General features: G+C 36.0%; 1 protein-coding gene across 5 annotated transcripts in view; it reads left to right on the forward strand.

Annotated features, from left to right (window-relative positions):
* The window catches only part of CGNL1 (cingulin like 1), a 63,908-nt gene that overhangs the window by 25,671 nt on the left and 14,405 nt on the right, over nt 1-23,832 (forward strand). For all 5 annotated transcript variants that reach the window (XM_055715641.1, XM_055715639.1, XM_055715640.1 and 2 more), the window contains exons 9-12: nt 13,956-14,162; nt 14,465-14,569; nt 20,898-21,050; nt 21,711-21,881. In XM_055715641.1, the coding sequence (XP_055571616.1) occupies nt 13,956-14,162; nt 14,465-14,569; nt 20,898-21,050; nt 21,711-21,881 (636 nt within the window). The remainder of the gene's footprint in view (nt 1-13,955; nt 14,163-14,464; nt 14,570-20,897; nt 21,051-21,710; nt 21,882-23,832) is intronic.

Below are 23,832 nucleotides of genomic sequence, written 5' to 3' on the forward strand. Positions count from 1 at the left end.
ATTGGTGTTTTTTTAAGGGGACAGTTCTTTCTCAAAATAAAAATTTTGAGCATTATTTTTACAATGACAGTTATTTATGTCATTTCCATATCCCCTTCCCTCATTTTATTTCTGTTAAATATTTGAGAAAATTTCTACAGGGAAGCTGTGCTTGACCTATGTAAGTCAAAATTGTAGGCCTGGTTTTATGCTTAGAAATATCTGTGCTAGTTTTTATCTTTTACTTACACCTTATTGGTGTTGAGTTGCAGTTATCCTACCGATCATGGCTGAAAACATGATGTAGAACTGAATTAAAATTAAGCTTGGAACTTGAAAGAAGTTTCCAAAGCTTTATATGCTCTATGAGCCAAATAGGAGCACATATGGAAGCTAAATAGTTACTGTGTGACTGATTTTGATAAAGAGTATTCTTTTAAAGGATTGGCTTTGAATGTGCAATTTTCTAGAGTGGTAGAAAAGTTTATATACACTGATTTATTTATGTAGCCTAGGACTTCTACCTGAGATTTTTTGGCTTTGCTTGAATGTGTTGTTTCTTTTTGTTTACATCATCATGAAGATATTTGACTCATCTGAGCTGCTTGAACTGAATTAATTTTTTTCTTTGAGAGAGAAGTAGAACATCTAAATTATCTTTTTTTATTATACAGTAATTGTAGTGACAGCTTAACCTCAGTGAACCATCTTTCAAAGTTACTGCATGGTAATTTACTGTATTTCAATTATGGAACTGTAATTACGACTGACAAGAAATGAAAGAGTAGTCTGTTTGGCATAACAATAACAGTCTGGGAAATGGCTCTATGACTGGGTTGCTGTGGCTTAGTGATAGTTATAAATAGCATTTATTTACTTGCATGACATAGCCTATCTAATCGTAAATTTAATAAGATATTCAAAAGTGAAATTTAATTAATTAATGTTGCTCTGAGCAGCAGTTCTGCTTTTCTGATTGTTGTTTTTATTTTAAGTAAAACTTTAATCATGCATAGTTGGAAGGTGTTTGGTGATTGGTTTTTTTGTTGTTGTTGTGTTGTGTTTGGTTTTTTTTTTAATCTCAGCAGTATTAGTATTCTTAATGATTTTTTGAAGCCCAGCATTACCCCTATGTCTACTGGCTGAGATCAGTTGTTGAGTTTGATGTATCATCTGTCAGGAAACTATAACCAGTTTCTGTGGAGAGTTAGATGGGTGATCTGCTGTCATCTTACATATGATGTTGATTGTTTTTATAATTTATCGGAGTACCCAGCAGTTTGTGTGAAAATCATGTTTTATACAATTGAAGCTCCTTGACCTGTTAAACTATCTTTTTTATATTACTGCAAGTTAGAAAGATTTATATTGGATTGTGGGATACAAGAAATTTACATCAAAGATTAGTGGAAAGGGCCATTCTGTTGTATTTAATGAAGAGAACAGGTGTGTAAATGCTGTAATAAGTGGTTTATCATACAGAAAATATGGATACTGATATTTGCTAGAGCAGGGTATATTGGAGTCTGTATGCATAAGGTGGTAACTTCATATGTGGCTTCTGTATCATCCAAATTGGTATGCTGAATAAAATTGTTTTGTGATATGTATTAGGCCAAAAAGGAAGTTTTTACAGGGAGAAAAGAAGTAACTTTTGTGCCAGTGTTAAATCAACAGAATTTTTCAGCTGCTGGAGGTGTCAGATCGGTTGGCAAGTCATGTACAGTGCATTTAATCTGTGATTAAAATGCCACATAGATCTGTTTTGAAATCATGTTAGAAACATATTCAGGGTGATCTGATAAGAGAACAGAGCAGGGTTATTTGTCATGTGTGGTTCTTTTTTCATGCTCACTGATGTGGTGGTAGGCTTTTTTTAAATAGAGATTTTTATATAAAGCCACAGTTATTAAGATGCTAATATTCTTTGCTACAGTTTTAACTCAGTTTTGTGTTATGTCTTTTGCTTGTGGTGGTCTTGAGATGGCTGTGATTGTTCTTAACTTCCATTGCCTGTTTATTAAGACTGAGACCAGACTATTTCCATTTAACAGTAGCAAAAGTTTTACTCTTCCATAACGTACCTCTGTGGGGTCATCATTGCCTGTAATTTAATAATAAATTAAAAAATGAATGTTTTTCTAATTAAAGATTGATTTCTTCATAACTGCAAGTGCTAGAGCAGAAATTAATATGAATCCCCTACTGGTTTTAATCTAGTACAAAAATTTGTATTACTTAATCTGACCCTACAACACAACAGGCCAGAATTGTACTACTTAACCATGAATGCTCTGTTACTGTACATGAAGTGCCACTGTTTCAATAAAATTTGGAAATAGCTTTTGGAATGTAATACTGTAGGTAAAAGGTTGTGGCAAATAGCAGCTTGTACTGTTCAAATTCCACTGAAATTGTATCAGCTCGGGAGTGCAGTTGCAAACTGCACAGCACTGTCAAATTTATGTTTTGAGAAGCAGTCTGCACAAATTGTGTTGCTCAGAAAAAGCGTAATCATCACATTATGAGGAGGCTTATCTAAGCCTGACCTTGACTGGTTTGTTCAGGGTTCATCATACTTCCGACCTTGTCTTCAAAATGATAAAACAGACAGAGTTTAGAAGCTGATACATTTATCAACACATTTAAGAATGCAATGAAGCTTGCTGGTCATGTGAGCTTTAACTGACATGTATGTGTTAAGACATATGATATGATTAAAGAGAAGAAGGAATTTTACCAGAACAAGTGGTAGGAACAGCAAAAGACAGTGGTTACCTTCTGCACATGTCATGAACTAGAAGTGTATTCCTTTAAAATAAGAAAATAATACAAAATGTTGAACATTGTCAATGAGAAGATACTTTGGTTTTGTTCTTGTTTTTTTCCAGTCAGTATGAACTGATTGTGAATTTAGATGAATCTAGCACAGGGCTGTAAAGAAAATATTGAATCTTTTTCTACCTAACCTGATAAAATGATACTTCTTCAAAGCTAACAGTAATCTCCCACATAGAGCAGCAGTTCAACAAAAGCTAGCTTAAGCATTGTAAATGATATCGATATATACTGTGTATGACTTTCTTGTAGAAATGGCTTGGCATATGTAGTTTAAATGTAAAATGAAACATAACTAAATCTAGTGTATTCTGAGAACCTATTTTGTAATAATGCTGTACAAACACCAAACAGTAGTTACCCAGGTTACTTAGGGTAAAGTGAAGACTTAACTGATTGTGGAGCATTGTAGAGACACTGTGGTACATAAAGTGATAGACAAATTTAATGTAATTAACTGTAAAATTATATATAAGGAAAAAACCCAATAGGAGCCTGACTAATTTGTACCAATCTAAGGTGTGAAATCTTAGGGCCATAATAACTAGCTCTATAAAGGCATTATCTTGATAGCAGCAAAAGAAATGTTATATGACAGGAATTACTTGGGCAAAAGAACATCATTACACCCTTGTATAGATACATTCATAGCTCATCTGAATCTGCATCCTGAAATCTGTGTCTGAGTCTGGTCTGTTCACCTCCAACAAGATACACTACAGCTGGAAAAGATTTAGAGAGATGAACCAGGATTTCGAATGTGACTGGTGGGGTTATTTTTTTTTTTTCCTCTGCTTGCCTGAAGGCAGCCTTTCACATCTTGAAATAACACTTTTTTTTGATTGTTTCAATGGTAGAAGCTGGTTGGTGACTGATCTAAACTGTATACGGAGTGAAAGAATAGTGGACTGACTGGTGCAAGTCAATGTTTCTTCTTTCATGACCTGCCTTCGCTTGCTTTTGCATTTTCTGCCTGCCTTTACCAGCACTTTAAAAGCCTGGTATGTTTTTGATTGATTCCCAGTGTGGTCCTACAGACACAGATGGAGTGGGGGAAAGAGTGGGAGGGTGCACAGACAGATGCATGATGGTAGAACGAAGGCTGCAGGCACTCCTTAAATAGGCCTGGTTATTGGAAACACATATTTCAGAACTGTATATGGAAAATCTGCGACACAGATTTGATTTGTTTTGCTGTAAGCGTCTGTTCTATGCATGGAAAGGAAGTTGTTTGGTAATAGCATCATGCATGTTTTTAGGCACCCATTAAACGAAATACCAAACAAATTATGGAATGCTAGCTGTGTTGTCAACAAGAATAATAAACATGCCTCTAAAGTCCACTGAAGATGTAACTTGGTGACTTTGTTTTTGGGTGCTAAAGCAAGCTTTTTAAGTTCCAGCTCCCCTGGTCTTTCATTTCCATGCAATTTACTCCTCCATTTGTTTAGTGGGGACATGTGTTTGGATGCAGACAGTACCATGAAGCTACAATTTGGTGAGTTTTATGCTGTATGTAGAGTCAAGAAAGCCTCTGAGCAAAACTGTCCTGCAAAATTCTATTTGTGTTGGATTGTAACACATCTAAACCAGACCCAAAAAAAATGATCACCCAGGACTATTTCAGTTAGTCTGGTGTGGGAAGGGGGGTTGTTTGTTTGTGGTATTTTTTGTTTGTTTCTGAAAGTTGGCAAGAGTCTGTGCAGTCAGATACTTCTTTAATACCATCAGGAGGATCACTAATCCTTATCAGCAGAAGTCAGTGTATGTACGTTCAGGTGACTTGTCCTGCGAAAGTATATGTTTGTTTGTGTATGCGTGTGAAGTGTTTGACTGTGTAAGTCCATTCAGTAGGGTACAATGTGAACATAGAACTAGTTAATATTTCACTCTAGTCTTTGCAACAACTTCTGACCTTGGAAAGACTGTTAGTATAAGCCGATCTGAGGAGGATAATATGACATTGGTATAGCTACTGGTTGAGAGGTTAATACTTTCCTGGCTTTGGATTTTATAACTGGGTAAATGTTAGGTCATGCCTGTATTGGGAAATTTTGTTTAATGTGCTCTGTGTAAAAAAGAAAAAAGTGCATTCTCAGTTCTAAAATGTAGGCACTTAAATCTTTTGTTGCATCTCAAATGAAAAACTAAATGGTTCTGGAATGAATATTAAGGATAGGATACCATTTCGATCAGCAAAAATGACCTTGCAAGAAAAGTCTTGTCTCTAAACTGTCACAAGTGAGTAATTTTTAACCAGTTAGTATAATGGCTCTAGCTGAAATGGAAGGAAAGACCATCTGAATTGCTTGTAAATTTGTGCGCTTGTTTACTGAATAATCTCTTGAAGTACAGCTGAGGATTCAAGTTGGTTGCAGCATACCTCACTAAAAGATAAAAACACACTGACCCTTTTAATAGGTAACTCATAATGGTTAACTTCCAAAGGCATAGCCACGTGTTAAAGTAGGCTAGGCCTCATTTTGAGATGATGGGAAGAATTAATATAATCAGTTGAAGGTAGAAGGGCAGTAAGTAAAGTTGTTTAGGCCATTTAGTCTCTTCTCCAGAAGCTTTTTTGTTTGGAGTTTTTTTGGGGGTTGAGGGGTTGGTAGCCTAACAGTCCATTCTGCTTTTAAGGAGTTTTCGCATTCTTTTTTTAGAGGTATGGGATTTTATTATCCATGCTATCCAGTGTTGCTGTATTATTCATCCCAGAGCTTTCAACTGCTTTAAGAAATAGTGTCTGAGGTTAGAAGAATTGCCTAAAGGTGCACAGTGGGGAAAAATACCGGAACTACAAACAGAAATAAAGACCTATTATTTGCATTCATGAGCTTTAAAAACTAGATGGCTATACCCGAATAATACTGATTTCAGAAGCTGTCTTTATTGAAGAGCTAAAAAGGATTACAGTTAAAGTGCTGTCCCTATGTTGAGAATCACTATATTTGTCTCTTTTCCTTGGGTGTCAGTCTTGAGGTGAAGGTTGGGTTTGGTTGTTTCTTTCTTTGGAAATCACCTGCATGTTACCCAGGGAAATCAGTGGCTAGTTGTTTTATTTAAACTTGATTTATTTATGTACAGAAAGGAGAAGAAAAGACAATAGAAAGGGATTTGGTGTCTCCATCACTGCTAACCCCTCAGGATCATCTGAGCTGGTTAGTTCTGAATCCCTGAAGCCACAAGGTAACCTCTTACATGTAGTTCAAGAAGTTAAACAACTAGTCCAGCATCAACCTAAAAAGCTGGCCCATTAGACTTCAGAGTTGGTTTCATCAGACAGCATCGTGATAACTTAAGTGTTCCATACCAGGAACAGAATGAAGTGAGCAGCCACACCATGCCCTTTTTTTCAGAAGGTTTTGGAAGATTATCATGTCATTTACTTTGATTCCACAAGTATGAATTTAGGAAAGAATATTTGAAAGTCTGTTGCTTCCATTAAAATACTTCTATTAGTGCTGTAGCTCATTTTGAATGGAGATTTATTCTTTAGATTTGTACTTCAAGTATGGCAATTAAAGAACAGTTAATTGACTGAACTCGATTTTACTCAGTTGAACTTGATTCTGAAAGGAAATGTCAAGGTTTTTAGAAATATTGTCAAAGTTTTGCCTAATAAACATTGAATCTAGCCAAAATTTAACAATTCTAATAAGCTGTGAATTAGATAGTTTCCCCTCACTTTAGCTCTTCCTGTATTTTGTAAAAGAACTCTAAAGGTCCTGTATTGTGCAGTCACTGCCAAAGGGGAATTTCACCAGTTGAACCACTGAAGTCAGCCAAAACCATTTTTTAATGATCAGTTACACAACCACTCTCATGTCTTTGCCAGTGTTAAGGGTGTGGTAAAAAAAGGTGTGGAGGCACAGAACATTTTCTGCATTCCTATCAAAGAGGTTTTTTGCTGTATTCAGGTTGAAGTAGAACATTTCGTTTGCATCTCAGGGACCCATTTCTGTGTTCTGTCCAGTTTCTTTGGGTTTACACAATAATGAGTGGTGGGAAGAATTTTACTACCTTTTGTATTAACTGAGCTTAATCTCTGATTCTTTAAATCTATTCACTGCTTGCACCCAAGTTGAGAGTAGAATAGTATATAAATACATTTGCTTTACTGAGATTTCTGTATCAAAGCAGTTGGAATTATATTTATTGCTTTATTTAAACTAGTTCTTGACTAATTTTTATATATTTTAAAATATTTCTGGGTATGTATACAACTATATTCAGACCCAAACTTTATTAGATTTGTTTCTTGTTAGGCAAAAAAACTGAAAAGGAGCAGGATGAGAAGTGAGGGAATTGAATTTCATTGCTGAAGTTCCCTCATAGAGAGTAACTTCTTCAGGCCCAAAGCTGAAAACTGAATGTTGTGTGCATATGAACTCAGCAGCTCTGGCTATGTGGGCTCATATAAGCAGACCTACGCTAGGTAAAACTTTATAAATCAGGTGTATATACCAAATCAAATAGAACACATATATATGTGCATTCATCCTGTCACATTCTTGCCCATCTGTGGTGAATTAAAAGTAGCTTTGTACTCACTTAAACAATGTTAGAATATTTCATTTATCAATGTTTTTCAGACCAGTCTGTTTCTGCACTCGGTACATACTGCTAAAACCTTCTTCTGAAGGAAGAATTATATTGATTATTTCACAAACTTTAATTTCTTTTCTTGCATAGGCTGCAAGCTCATGAATAATGTTATTCCCCATATTAAGTGTAGGAAACTAAGAGGTAAAGGCATAACTGTCAAAAGGGTCCATGGGTTGTGCGTGTTCAAATTGGGGTGCCTAGGTTAACATAATATTAACCATTATGTAGTCCTTGATCTATTCAAGGTACAATTTTTGCTGACTTCAGTTGCAGCTGTGCTCACAAGACTTTGGAAACCTAGCCCTGGTGTCTTAAATCAAGCATCAAGGAAACTAAAGAATATGCACTTCTTGGTCCCCTCTGGAAAGTTTTGGTTGAGTGATTTGCCTCAGGAGCTCTTTGGCAGAGACAAGAATGGGTTCCAGATTTTCTAGGGCTTTATTTGGGTACCTTAGCTGTGAAACTATCCGTTCTCCTGCTGCCTCACTCATTCTGCAGCACTCCTGTATTTCTGCAGCAGCAGCCTCTTTCACAGTAAACTCTTTGACTTGTTCTCAAGCTGATTGACTAAATCTTTTAAGCTTCAGAGTTAAAATTATGAGAACTATTAAAATATTTAGTTGTTATTGACATACATGGATTATTTTCCTCCGTGTATGATCTTTTTTTTTGTGGTCAGAAACTGATTTTTTTGCAGTGGACCTTTCTTTTAGGTTTGGTAACGTGTTGTTTGTGGTGGTTTGAGTCCACTACTGGGCTAGTAAGTAAAGCTGCTCCATGTGCACTATGGCACGACAATATTAGGATGCAGAAGCTTTTCTTCAGGGAGTCACAGAGAACTTTGTATTGTGGGACTCATCATTACAGCTATGTTTTCTTTCTTATAAACGGGCTGTTTTTTCTTTTTTTCAGCTTTTTCCAGGAATTTGCAACTCATTTCCAGCTTCTTTTACCTAATCTCTGTAGCTTAAGTCTGCTGATAAGGTCTGCTCAGTCTTAAATCATAAGTTTAAGCATGACAAAATTTGAGAAAACATAATACTTCATGTATTCAAAAATAATAAATGAGAAGAAGGTATGAGTGTGTGTAAGAAGTCTGCAAAGGTGTGGGTAGTAAGAGGAAGGTATTACTCCTTCAGTGATTGCAGAGGTGGAAATTTGAATGTGAAACAGGCTAAACATGGGACATAGAAGGCACTGAATGCCCTGGAAGACAGAGTGAGGACAGATTGAAAGAAAAGACAAAGCAAATGCAGGCAAACAAACAAGGAAAACACTGTAGGGTTTTTACCTTACATGAATATAATTCCCTAATACAATATAGTAAAAAGTTGGTTTACTAAAACATACTGGCACTACTAGCAAGTGGGAGTAAAAAGAAATTAGCATGTCTTACACATCATAGGGAAGAAACTGCAGTCTTGGAATTGTGATGTATCAATTCTAAGACCCAGAGAGCCCACTTCAATGCTTGATACAGTTCCACTGCTTCCCCCCATCCTGTTTTTTAGGGGAGTTTGGTTTTTTTGTTGTTTGGGGTTTTTTTGTTGTTTGTTTGGGGTTTTTTGTTATTGTTGGTTTTGTTTGTTTTGGTTTTTTTCAGCAAATATGTCTGAATATACAGTATTTCATTCCAGTTTGTCTTCAAGAATCTTGTTTAACCAGTTCCGTCTGTTATGTGCTCTGCGTGTTTATGCACATAATCTCATTTCAGCTCTCTGAAGAGGCTGATATGCAATTCTGTGAACTAAAGATCATGTTATATTAACATGTTTGTTAAAGTTTCATACTCAACTTAAATCATTACTTTGTGACCTTTACCCAGTTCTGTTACTGTGGGTTAAATTTATATAAAACTTTAGTTAAAATAATTTCCAAAAATCTGGCAACATCCCCAAATATTAAAATGTAGCACTGTAAAGGATTTACGAATGGGTACCCAGAGGATCTATTAGTTGATGCAGTGTCATCAACTTAAGGACCTTTTGTTAACTTGCACTGTTTAAGTACAGCACGATTACAAGTCAGTCATGTATGGACTGAAAGCTATGGATCCACAGCACAACCTGTGTATCTTGAGATCTCTCTGTCTGGCTTTTTTTTCCTCATTTGTACTTACTAGTCATATAGTGTTCAGTTATCCTCTGCTTGCATCCTCATCGCTTAACCCACTCTAATTCAATGCTTTTGCAAACAGCTTTCGACTCCTTTTTAGAACGTGAGAGCCAGTCGCTGAATTTTAAGTGAAAGCTGTGCCTTCTTGCTCATATAGACAGAACCAAAGAGAAAAGCTTTACCACTGGCTGTTAGCAAATACCATCTGTTGTACAGTTTAAACTGTCTATGTTGTTGCCACTTTCAGTTTTAGCACTATGAAGCGCAATAATTGGCATTCAAAATTTATCAATGTACGTAGTAGTTCCTCTGTAATTTCAGTGCGGTGAATTTCATATCTTCTACTGGCATATTTTTATGAGGGGAATTTTATGCAGAATATAGTGGGCCAGCTCTAACGACAGAGTGGTAAATTTAACAAATGCTTTCTTTGTGAATAATACTGCCTTTTAGTTGCTCAGGGCTGGTTGAGTACGCTGCCTGTGCGGTAGGGTTCCGTATCAAAGGATGCAACGATCTGTTTCTGCTTCGACAGTGTCCATATATCATTTGGTAGCTGATGACCTGAACCTTATGTAACTGTTCAATATATGGATAAGGATCTCTTTCCATGGGGTTCTCCCCTAATGGTGTTGCTACAAGGTCTGTCAAAGCTATGTTTCAGTGCTTGTTTACTTTGCATAGCCTTCCTAAAGATACCTGGACTCTTTTCTATTGTGTTCACCTGTCTTCCCAAGAGAAGAACTGGAGGGGAGGTAGACGGTGACGTGTGGTGCCAGATAAGACTAACAGTGGAGAACAGGAGGAGGGAAGAGGCGCGGAGTTTTTTGGTACCATAACTTTCTGTGGCAATATGGTACAGGAAACTTCATTCCTGCCAGTGAAGAGAGCTCTGCATGCAATTCTCACAACACTGGGGATAAATAAATACAGGCTTTTTTTCTGTCTAAACCCAGCTGTGCAATTTGACTGTTTTGGAGAAGTGATGCTATGTGTGCATTTTCTGCTCAAAGAACATCTCAATTGTATTTGTGTGGTTTGACATTGTTTAATTTTTAGTATCAAATTGAAGATACTTGTATATTTTTTATTTTTTTTAATCATCCTGAAGGTGATCTTCTATGCCTTATGTATATAGTACAATTGTGTAAGGTAAACCGGTAGGATAGATCAGATACTCCTGTGTTTCTTTTCAGTCTTACTTGAAACGAGTTGAAAAGATGTTGAAACAACAGTGTACAGTGAAATCTGTATTGTGAAGAAAATTTCTCCTACTCTTCGCAGAAGATACATAAGAAAAATGCCCACTCTTCCTAATACAATACAGTAAAGCTCTGCATATATACTAGAAGAGTTTTCCTACAATCTTGAATAAAGTGTGTGCCTGTCAGTGTATGTATTTATTGTTGCTATTTTTAAGACAGACCCCTTCCAGGTGAAAGCAAGCAATTTTGTATTTAACATGTTAGAGAATTTGCTTGGGAATAGTTCATTGATGTGAAGGTGTAAACCTTGTAATGATGCCAAGGTCATTAGAGACCTGTGGAGGTCTGCTGTCTGAGTGCTACTCACTCAGGTAGCTGGAACTTTAGGCAGGTTTTACTTACATACCCAATCTATTTCAAAGATTTTAAATTAGGTTAAGAAAGATAATAGTTGCAACTTGCCCTTTATACTTCTCTACCTTTTATATATATTCACTTAGCTAACTTACTGACATATATAGTGGAAAAGAGAGAGTACCAGTTTAATTTTAATTTCAGTTGGCTACAACAGTATCCTAAGATACATACAGCAAAAGGCAGGCTGGAGCAGATCTCTACATATGACTGCATTCGTGTAGGATGAACTGAATTTTGAACTGTTAAGTTAAATACATATATATATATGTATTTATGTGTAAATTTATGTATGTAGATCTGGGATATCTGTTTAGTTGTGTGATTGTGTGCTTCTGTGTGTGTGTGTACTTCTAAGTAGGTAATGCTTCCTGTGTTGGAAAAGTAGAGCAAACCACGGTAGATGAGGTAGTGGAATCTTCAGGTACAGTGTGGGTCTGCTGCAGTCCTCTTACTGTGCAGCCCTGTGTAGGCAGTTGGATGAAAAAGAACAGACAAATCAACATTCCTTTCCCTGAACTCCCCAGCATGCCTCAGCTGCTTTCACTCAGCTCCAGAAAGGGGAAATGAGACAAAAAGGAGCCACTGATTGCTTGCTAATTAGTAAAACTTTGCTGTATGCAAAAAGCAAAAATTAAAGGAATATATAAATGCTATTAAAATTTCAGTATGTGAGAACGTAAAACATCAGCGGAGAATATTTCAGAGCTTTTAACTACTTGTGCACTTATAAGAACAAGTTTTTTCAGTATTTTCAAAAGACCAGAACTTGTCTGCTTGCTTACGCTGCCAGTTTTTGTATAAGTTCATTGACCCTGTAGACAGTCTGAGTGTTTTCTGAGTTACTGCTTTATCAACCTGATTTGCATGATTTTAAAGCTGTTGCTTGCTAGAAAATAATCTAGTGAAGATTACTTTGTAAACACCCTTTTATATAACTTTGCTTACTCCTTTTGCAGGTGAGGAGGGGAAAATTGGGAGCTACAATCAAAAATAGCATAAATGAAAATAACTTTTCAGGCTTTCTGTAAGATACTTCACAAAATAGTTTTTTACCAAACTACTTTGTAGGATTTCTTTTGTTTTCTCTCAGATAAACACAATTTCACATGCAAAAGTGTTATGCTTCAGTAATTAATGTGTAATTACCTATTGTCACCTGACAATGTAGACACCAAAGGTATAAATGGATTAAAAAAGGATTAGAGAAATTAATGGATGATACGTTCATGGAGGAAAAAGCAGTGAGGGCTGGCAGTGTGTAATGCAGAAAGGCTTGCCCCATAATTGTTTTTCTTCTTTTTTTTTTCCGTAAACATCAGCTATGACCACAGGAAAGCATACTGGTCTAGATTGACTCATTTATCTTGTTCTTGTGTTCTGCCTATTGTTTAAGGTTTTAATGTAGAAGGCAGTGGGCCTATACATGAGAACCAGATCTTTGATACAAAGCAATACTCTGTACAGACCCTGAAAGCCCAGGAGCAAGAACCACAAATTACATCTAGGGCTCTTTTGTGTTGGGGATTCTGACCGACAAGTAAATGAAAAGCAAAGATTAAATCCTTCCAGCTCTTTACTTCACAGAATTAAATGTTTACAAATACATATTTGGTTTGTATTGTAGTATAACAGTATAGGTAGTCTTAACAATATAGACACATACTTCCACTCACGGTTTCCACAATAAATGGTAGGGTGTTTTAGAGAGGTTAAGTGGTGAGACTAAGGTGATGATTAGGTCTGAGGAGTTAAATGCCAGTTGCCCTGCCAAAAAAAATAATAATCTATTGCCACGTGATAAATTGTGATGAGTAGTTTATTATAATTTGTCTTTGTGCTGTATATTGATTAGAGTTTCTGAAAACATACAAAGTGTATCTTTTTGAATACAAGTTGAACTCAGTAGCTGAACTCCTTCCGTCCCCAGGCAGTAACTGGAAACCATGCAGAACTTCTACTGAGTAAGTACAGCCCCAAGTGTGGGCTGTATGATGGGTGGGTAGAGCTACACCAATACCACCGTAAGGTACCCCACTCTCTATTGCTTGTTCATGCCTGCTCAGCATCTGCTCTTCTGTGCTGGCACAGCACTTTGTGACACTGTGTTTTGAAATGAATTGGGGCTTTTTTCCAGTAACAGCTCCCACCTCCCCCTCAGGCTTTTTGTTTTGTTTTGTTTGTTTGTTTAGTGTTAATATCTTTTTCTGTTTATCTGTATGTGTATATATTACAGTTGATCCTGTTGCCTAAGCTAATTTACTTCGTAACCCCACAAACAGTTTCATGAATGTAGTGTGTTGTATGTTTGTGCTTGGAATAAGCAGTGGGGTGAGACTGCCTAGATTTTATTTTTGCTATGGAAGATACTCTTCATCAATATGTTCTTCCTTAAAGGTCTGTATGGCTTTTGATGTCTATTAAGTTTTTTAGATTACATGGAATTACCTAACAATGGGATTTGGTAAGGAAAATGTTTTAGGGCAATGAAGAGGAAGATGTTAAGGAGAAAATACGTGATGGCAAGCATGGGACTGATTAGGTGTTGTATGTTACTTTAGCACTTAGGTATGCCTGAGGTGAAAAAGAATGTTCCTTGTGTGTTGTCCCACAGTAATATGAATAATAAAAATACATGTTTGTAGTGCATACGGATGTTTAAGTTAAATTATTTGTTGACATTTTAGTGTTATATCCTAGCTATACTTCCTGTGGTGTTATATGAAACTTCTGTTGGAAAACAGCATCAATTATTTTTATTCTTTTTTTAAACATGACATAATTTGTTTTCACTAGAGCGCTGCTGTCCTTGCCAGAGAAAGAAATGCTGTGCAAGAGTTGCAAAATAGTTTAGAAGATAAAGTCAAAGAGCTGACTGAGGAAAACGAACAGTTGAAGAGAACAGTCGATGAGCTAGAGAAGAAAATTGAAGAGTTGCACAAACAAATTTGTAATATGAAAGGAGAAGAAAATTCAGTGAACGAAAGAATTAAGAGATATGAGGTAAGTTATGAAAACAAGTCCCCTTCTGCTTCCTGTTTGCAAAGGATACATTGTAGCACAAAAACTGACAAATTGGACCGTGAGCCATGTCATTGGGAAGGCTAAGCAAAACCCGCAGGTTGTCAAGAAGCAAGATGCAGTTTCCTAAGATGTACAGGAAAGATTTCTCCTATGAAAACCAATGTAAAAGCAAGTCACAACTTGGAAATGGGGAGATCAAAGTGAACATAATTTATAGTTCAGTTTACTTGTCAGATTAAAGGCCTTGCCATTATTTCTAAATGTATCAAATCATATTGCAGGAAGAGAAACAACAATTAGAAGAAGCTTTGAAACATGCTGAAAAGGAGGCAAAAGAATTGGTAGTGTTGAAAAGGTCTTTGGAAAGCCAACTAGAAGATATGCAGGTAAGAGCAAGAGCGATTTGGAATATTTAAATTTCAAAATTCCTGTTTGTTTACCTGAGTCACCATTGCTTTCTGCAGAGTAACATCTCATTCTTTTTGAGGAACGCTTTGTTTTAAAGTCCAGACCTCGCTGCAATGTTCAAATGTTTCCCAAAAGCATATTATCATCTGATTAAAATTACTTTATTACTGAAGTGTTTTGTTTTTTGCTTTTTGGTTGTTTGTTTGTGGTTTGTTTTTTTTTTTTTTAAAAAAAAAAAGATTTCCATGGATCTAGCAAAATTTCAGGGACATTAATCGCAAAATAAACTGCCTAAAGTTTTCTAAGTCTGTTTTATTATTTGAATGATCATTCAATTCTGATCATGTGTAGGTGTTTACATGTAAATAGAACAAAAAGCTGTACTTGGCTATAAATAAAAAAATACTGGTAGTAGATAAATATTAGGAAATTGGCTTCTCTCTTTTAAGAACTTATTTCCAAATGTTGTATGGAACTGGTAAATTCCATCACAAATCCAGAGAAATTTAATGCATATCACTGTATGAATTCCTCTCTCTGCCTTGCTCCTTAGTCTACTCAGTATCCAGGAAAGGATATGCTTTCTCCCACATTCACCCAGAAATTAATCATGTGGAGAGTTACACTGGCGATGTGGTCTATGAGTAAGGATAGGATGATTCAGATAGAATAAAAATTCAGATCTGTTTAGTAAGGAGATGAATGAGTATAAATCTTAAAACTCTTCTTATTGACATCATATTCTGTATCTGAAAAAAGTTGCAAACCTAGTCTTTCTTCTATTGTAATTCACCTTTTACATGCTGCAAAGAAGCATCTATTGCTGCAGTGTCAGGTAGTTTAGCATTCTCTTAAGTTTTGCTTCTAGAAGCAAAGTTTTTAAGTGATTCTGTCAAACAAGTGAGACTCAAAAGTGAGGTATACGTACATTGCTAGCAACCCTTTTTTAATTGAACAGACATTTTCCCTTCAACAAAGATTTTACATTACTGTTCTGAAAATGAAACTTGTCTATAAGTGGTTTATAAACCAAAGGAATCACGATTCAGGTAATTATGGTAAAAAAGAAAAAAAATAACAATACAAAAATACTACTATGTCTTTAAAATGGAACGTGCTTCAAGTATACATAGTTTTAACAGTATGGAAAAGGAAGTTTTGTTTCTACAATATGATGTAGTTCCTTGTAACTACATCAGTGGGTGTTTCATTGGAGGCTTTTGGTCAGAACAGATTTAAAAAGAAAAAAACCAACTATCTCACTGATCCTCCAAATTTGCTTGTGTGTACTGCTGATAGTCTGCACAGTCACAATAGATGGTGGCCCATTGCTCATCATTGGCTTACATTTAGCACTGTTCACTAAGAACTCCCTTCTGTCACAGTCTGGCTTGACCTTCCTGCAGGACATGAATCAGTGCACTGTATGCATCTCCTGCATTTTCATTCACTTTGGGTCAAGCTGCTTGAAAGTGTGTTCTTTCTTCTCGGTTTATGCATCCTTCAGGGTGTCATGCCAAGTAATGCTGCCTCCAGGCTGGGCCTCCAAATTAAAGAAGTCTAGAAAAGGTGACAGATAGAAGAGTCTGTCTTGTCATTTTATTCGCAATTGATGTCTGATTTCTGGCACAACAAAGTTAGTCCTCGTTCTGATTCTACACTCTTCTAGTCCACCGGATATGAGCACTAACGGATTTCAGGATGTAATCAGCGGTCCCTTTTGTTTAGAACAGTTGAGCCTTTCTGTCTTTAGATTTTTGCTTGTTTTAATGAATGATGTCGTGAAGTTGATTTGGCCTTGCGTTACCTTTGACAATTTAGATGACAAACTTTGGCACAGTAATAATGCTTATCACAGTGGAAACATAATTCCTGACTGGCCCATCTTGCTTTTTACATAATACAAATTACTTTCAATGGTGGGCTAGCATAAGAAAGACAATGACAATATGAATAGAATTATAATAGTTGCTCTAAACAGCCAAATCTATTACTCTTCGACCCCAAATTTCTACTCGGAAAAGTTAAAGCAGGAATACACTCAATTATTATAGACAGTTTGTTTTGATGCTTTTGTCTAAAATCAACATCAGTAGGTATTGATATTTTCTTAATGGATCGTCAAGCAAGTAGTATTTTTTTTTTTTTTTTTTTGGTAGCATCACATGCTCTATTATACGTCTGTTTTAGGGTAGCCTACTCTGTCTGTACCAGTGTTTCAAAAAATGAAATAAATCTTAACATTTTTGCAGCAGACACTTGTAAGTTTCTTGAAAGCTCTCTTGGGAAAGGAAATATTATAATGATTATGCACCTTAACCATAGCATATGTGATACTGCAATATATTAAAATATGTCACTTATACCACCATTATGGATGGAAGTGCCAAATATTCTGTGCTTTTTAAAGTAAACAATCAGAATGCAGACTTCTTTCGTTGGGTGGAAGAATATGAAACACCTTTTTATTGTGGAAAATAATGATAGGCACATAAAATTAGTGTTGCAGAGCACTGTAAGATAACTGAAAATTAAGAATGTATTTTATCAGTTGCGTTAAATTATCAATTTTGTAAAGAGAAAGCTCAACTAATGTTGTTTGGAAAAATAAGTATTGCAATAATCTTATATTACTATGAAATCAAGTTACTACTTTTGTCCTCCCACATTTTATTTAATTTTCTTCTCTAGGTATGTGGAAATGTGAGTGTGCTCTTTTGTTGTTTTATGGCTTCTTGTCTTCTGGACCACTATCTGTCCACCAACCTGAAATTGAGAAATACTGCTGTAGAGTTAGCCTCACTTGTGCTGAAATAACACTTAAGCTTCAGCACTGCAGATTGGCTTTAAATTGGTGACAAACTGTTTACTTGACTTGTGATTACACTGTAACTGACAGGTTATAAGTACTCAAGGATTTCTGTATGTGAAAGGGACACACATTAGAGGTTATACTTGAGTTAACTGTTGAAGCTGTCCTATAAGACATCCCAAATTTCAAATACTGAATTTCAGTATATAGCCTTCAGAAAGGCTAGAGGCTAACCACAACATTTGGATAGTTGGTAGCAACATTTTCATTGCATTGTGGTGTTTTTTAATACCTGAGTTAAGAAAAGTGATATAAATGAAAGTTTGGTTGTTTCTAGTGTGACACATTAGTTTACCTCAAATATTAATGTGAAGCTAGGCATGCTATTTTTATCAGTATTTTTCTCTTTTATCAGCTAATCTAGAAAAGGGAAATACTGCATCCTAATTTGTGTTGCCCAAGGAGAGTGATTGTTGATGAGAAGCTACATATAACATGTTAGGTCTCCTGAATAATATTAATCATAATATTACAAGAATTAAGTAGTATCTGTTGTAATGCACAATTTTTATTAAAACAAAGATAATTTCTGTAGCAATGCTTAGTTTTCATAAGGAATATTTTTACTCTATACCTATGTTAACAAGTTTTCTGCTGGCTACATTTTAGCAGAACAACAAGGATCTTATGCTCTAGTGGTAATTGCATTATTTGAAAAATAAATGATTCTGTGGTGTAGTTACTAGGTAAATAATACAGATGGTATTAACACCTGTTAATTAGATTTTGAAAAGAAAATTATGCAGAATGGTGGGGTAAGAAAACCACCATTTCCAGCCAAGTAGAATTCATCAAGCCCAGACATTACAATCAGATATTACACACTTCCAAACAGAATGGTTGTGCATGTGAGCTGTCCGATGGTGCATTAAAAACTTGTTGATTTGGTAAGAAACAACACTGCTGTAGATCTTTCTTTCCAGTCTTCCCAGGGAAGCCTTTGTTTTTTCCAGTCACTAGTAAATGTGATCTACCAGAATGGGAGGCTGGAAAGTGACAGGATTTTTACTGTGTCCAGGAAATGGCTTAGTCCTGATTCTTATGGCACATCAGATGGCTCAACGGCTTCTGATGCATCACAGGAGGGACACAGGCATGAGGGATTTTAACAGATGTGGGGAGAACGAGAGCATGAAGCACCTGAACTTCAGTTCCCATGATACTCTGAAGCAGTATTGCCACTGTCAGTTTATTGTTGAACTACTAATAAAACACAAGTTCAGCAAAACTGAAATTTCTCCTTGGAACCTAGGTATTCCATTTTCTATTAAAATAATTACGATTAAAACTTTACAACACTTCCTAATTTTTAGTAATGTACTTAGTATTTGTTTTATCATCCTTCTTAGTAATAAACAGTAAAAAATATGTTTATGAAAATGGGGAGATGCAATACATGGAAAGTACAGATTTTTCTTTTCAGGAAGCCAGAATATAACTCGAAGGAGAAAAAGCTAAATTTCAATCTTGGGCATTTCATTCTGCTACGTATCTGAAAATCAGGCAAAGGTTAGCATGACCTGTTAAAAATTGAAGTGGTCCACTGCTTGCATAAGCTCCCCTATTATTATTATTTTCTTTAAATATTGTAATTATTCATACCTATTATTATTTGTTTAATTGCCCTAGTTAGTAGATTAAATTTATTGTCTTATTAGTGACTGATTTTTTTGTTGGTTGGTTGGTTGGTTTTTGGTTTTTTGTTGATAACTGAAGTAGAGAGTCACTTTTTTTCTGTTTACCTCCTCCCTTTTCAGCACACTGGAAAAGCAGAACAGGATCCTGCTGGCACTATTATTCTGCCACAATGTATTTCACTGATCTGTGTCTGTGCAGTTTGTTTCTCAAGGATGTGTAAGCAAACAGTAAAGTTAAATGAGCTGTGAAAGGCTGGTTGAGGGGAATGCACATGAGGTTGCTATAACCTGTTCAAATAGGGCACATTAGCAGGGTCCTAAGATTTCAGCAGCTTTTAGAACTGAAGTGCTGAAGCTGAACCTTTTCAAGGTTCTTAAAATCCTTTGGTGTCAGCTAAACCAATTCTGGTGTAGAATTAGGCTTTGCAAAACAGTATCTGTTAGCCCCCAGCATGTTTCAGGGTTACCTATACACTTCTTAGGCATCCACCATAACTCCTGTTTGTATATCAGAGATGTCTTTTGTTGACAGATTATAGAGGAACATAAGAGAGACCAAATCTAAAGAAATCTCTTAACTTATAACATTTGATGACGTTCTTTGTTTTCTTTTACAACAGAACAACTGTTTTTTGAGATTCTGATCTATGTTGCCTACAGAAATACTACTGTGTTTTCACATTTAAAGTTTTCTGACATGTAATAAAGTAAACATCATAGGTAGTAGATATTCAACAAAACTTTGTATTTCCAATATTAAAATGTAAACCAATGTTTTGGAATGCTTTTTACCATTTATGGTGATTTTGATTTTTACACTTTTATGTTGGAACAATTTAAATTGTCCATAATCTGGTTTTAATCAGTTTAGTGGTGCCTCTCAGACTTTGTAAAAATAAACCCTTTTTTTCTAGTCTTGTAGTGTCTATTTAGAGTATAGCCATTACAGTATTTTATTATGCAGGAAGACGGAAGAGGTGAAAGTCCCAACATGCAGATAGAAGATAATTCGCTTTTCTTGTGTTAAAATGAACTTGTGACAGTCAGTTATTCTGGTGATCAACGGTACTTAGAAGTTGGAGGGTATTAAGTTCTTAAACATCCCGAATGTGATAGCAGAAACATTTGGACCTCCTGGCAGATAAGCATACAGCATAGCTCTGCAGTTCATTCAAAATTTAATCCAGATAATTAAAGTCTGGATGAACATTAATGACAAAAGTTCTTTCAGGAAGGGCATTTCTGTGCTAGAAGCTGTAAAGTTCTGTTTGCACAGCATTTGTCACAATGAGACGTCATCTTGAGTAGGGCTTCTGGGTGCTACAGAAGCATATCAACAGGGAAAAAAAAATCCCCAGTAGTTTGTCCTCACTCATCATAGGAACAGATTTGTACTATATTTTTTTTACTGAGGAAAAAAGACCGTTGAGTAAAACTTTTAAGGGAGCATTAAAGGGATATACAGGAAAATGTGAAACCTGAAATGAATATGGCATTTGCGCCGGAGATAGGATTTGCGGGTGTGTGCAGCTGCAGAGGAGTGTGTGCTTTGCATGTAACAGTCATGAAAAGGGTCTACATTCGGTCCTACAAACCTTGCAAGAGTGTAATAATGTTTGCCCTATACTGGCTAGCAAACTGTAACTCTATAAACTCTTCTTTTAAATTTAAATTTGTCTAAATGTTAAAGCAGCTGGTGGTATTATTACTGCTGCACAGAGTGTTATATAACATCCCTTTAAGGCATTAAACATAGACCCTCTTTTCTAATTATACATATTTTTAAATCTACTGCAGGAGAACATCCGTTCTATTTCGGAGGAACGGCAACAGTTAACTCAGCAGTTAAAAGATGAAACTCACCAGAAAGAACAGTTAAAGCAGATAAAGAATGAAATGGAGAATGAACGATTGCAACTGAACAAGACTGTTGAAAAGTTACAGGAAGAGGTATGAGTTCACTCTAAAGAGGTTGCACGAATCTGAATATCTAACACACAGAAGCAAATGAGCTGCTAAATTATAAAGAATTTTTTTTTTCTTTAATGTGTAAAAGAAAGTGAAATGCAAACTTTACTATTAGTCTCTTTAAGATAGATAATATCATTAAAAGCTTTCAGGGCTGGAAACAGTGCTTGGAACACCACTATCTCAAAATACTGTTGTCAGTTCTGTTTTGTTTAAACAAGATCCCAGATTTGAGTTCAGTTCTAATGCATGCTACAGTGATTTCCAGAGTTTCACAGCTGGTTCTCAAAATGCTACTGCATTAGACTTATTTTGCTGTGTGTGTGTAAACTGTACAACTTAATATTGATATACGGAAATATAACTGTAGTTCATTATGTCAGCCAGCTGGAAAAACTGCTGACAGACAAAAAGAGAATAGTCTTGCCACACATACTATTAGAAAATAACCTTGCTGTTCTGTGTTTTCACACTTCTGCATGGATATTCATTTGTGTGGGAACATATTTGATAAATTTTCAGAGTACTGAGATGAATTTTGAAGCTGGAGGAAAAAAAACTGGTTTGGTGTATTAAGCATGACAGAACCTTATGTAGTACTACTGTAGGAAAAAAAAAAAAACATATGTGGTTTTTTCCCAGATGTCTGAAATGGTAGAGGTCTCAAGAACATCAGCTGTGGAGCTTCAGAACCAGCTTGTTGAATACAAGGAGAAAAATCGTAGGGAACTTGCAGATATGCAGAGACAATTAAAAGAGAAAAACCTTGAGGTAGAAAAATCACGCCTGACAACCATGAGAATGCAAGATGAGGTAATGACTCGTAAGTTCAGTGACAAATTCTAACCTTTGACCTAAAATTCAGCTCAGATAGTTTTCAAGACAATAACTGTTTGCTATCACTCTTCTGTGTACTTCATCATGAGAGACTGATCTCAATGACCAGGCTTTTGAGTTTTGGTCTTCATGATGATGATCAGTGTATTACTTCTGCCAGGGAAGTGGTGTTTCCTGTTTGACAGATGCGTTCTTTTGTCAGATTCTGCATTTATCTTAAGTGATATGACAAGGATTCCATTGATGATTTTCTGCTCTTTTAATGCCTGCTGCTGAAGGAATCAAGAATGTGGAAATAATCTTGAATTGGGAAAAAAACCCAGATGTTATTTAGAAAAAGACAACCCAAACTCCGAACCAAATTCTGGCTCTAAAGGAGTTGACATACATTCTTCTCTTCCTTCATATCAGCCAGGTTGCAGATGTAAATGACAAAGGTGTCTGTGCAACCAAGAATCAACCACAATCTTGAAGTGTCTGCCTTTTAGCATGTAAAGTTTGCGATAAAGACAGTCCAGTCTAAAGATCTGTATATACTTCTGCAATTGGAAAAGCTGTGAGAATACACTGGTCACAGATGTTTTACGTACGTAGAATATTTTAAGTTTGATTTTTCCAGTTCAGAATTTCTCTTATGTTGTATTCACCCCTCAACAAACTTGTTTTAAATTCAGTTTAAAAGAACAGCAATAGAAGAAAGTATAGTTCCTATATATTATTCTGTTTTCCTTCTATACTTATTCCATTCAGGGATGGAGAGTCTTTGTAAAGGGATGAAGACTCAAAATGAAATCTGAAAGCAAAAACTGGGATATTGAGAACATGGCTTTTAAGTTGAATAAGTGAGAATAGACAGCTTAGATAAAAGATATCTCTATATGTGTGTATGTAAATATGTATACATACCGTGTTTACAGTTATTATGAAAAATACTTCTCGTATTACCTATTTCAACTACAAGACAAATACAAAGCAAAAATTTCAGAACGAAATAAACCTTCATTATTTGACAAAAAGATGACCCAAACACTATATAAAGGACAAAATATTACTGGTGGTTGAATTCTACATCTCCATGAGGCAATATTTAAAATACTAGGGCTTTAAAAATGTAGTATGGTGTGATGGGTTGACCTTGGCTGGATGCCAGGTGTGCACCAAGCTGCTCTATCACTCTCCTCAGCAGAACAGGGGAGCAGAAAATAAGATGAAAAAAACATGTGGGTCAAGGTAAAGGCAGTTTAGTGAAGCAATAGTAAAAGTTGTGCTTGTGGAAGCAAAGGAAAACAAAAAGTTTTTTATCCTGTCCTTCCCATCAGCAGGTGATGTTCGGCCACTTCCCAGGAAACAGGGCTTCACTATATGTAGCGGTTGCTCCAGAAGAGGAAGATGAATGTTGTAAATAACGAATGCCCCCCTTCCTCCTCCTTTTATCTTAGCTTTTATATCTGAGCAGACTTCATACGGTATGGAATATCCCTTTGGTCAGTGTGGGTCAGCTGTCCTGGCTGTGTCCCCTCCCAAGTTCTTTCCCACCTCCAGTGTGGTGAGAGGGGTCAGGGGGAATGTTGGAGAGGTAGCCTTGGTGCTGGGCAAGCACTGCTCACAACAGCCAAAACACTGGTGCCTTCTCACTACCTTTCTGGCTACCAATGCAAAGCACAGCACTATGAGGGCTGCTGTGGGGCTCATCTAGACCCAATACATATGGTAACTAGCTGCAAAAGAGGAAATAAAATCTAGAAATATAGGATAGGGAGATTAAATAGCAGACTTTCTAGAGAGACTAAATATTCGGGACAGTTGAAAGTCTTTATTATCTCTTCCTCTTTTGTGTTTAACAAGAAGTACAAATAGATAGTCTTTCTATTCAACATGAAAGAGTCTGTTGTCTGTCAAAATCCTCTTGGGTAAGTGTTATAGTGCA

The sequence above is a fragment of the Falco cherrug genome, chromosome 7 (genome assembly GCF_023634085.1).
Source record: "Falco cherrug isolate bFalChe1 chromosome 7, bFalChe1.pri, whole genome shotgun sequence".
NCBI lineage: Eukaryota > Metazoa > Chordata > Aves > Falconiformes > Falconidae > Falco > Falco cherrug.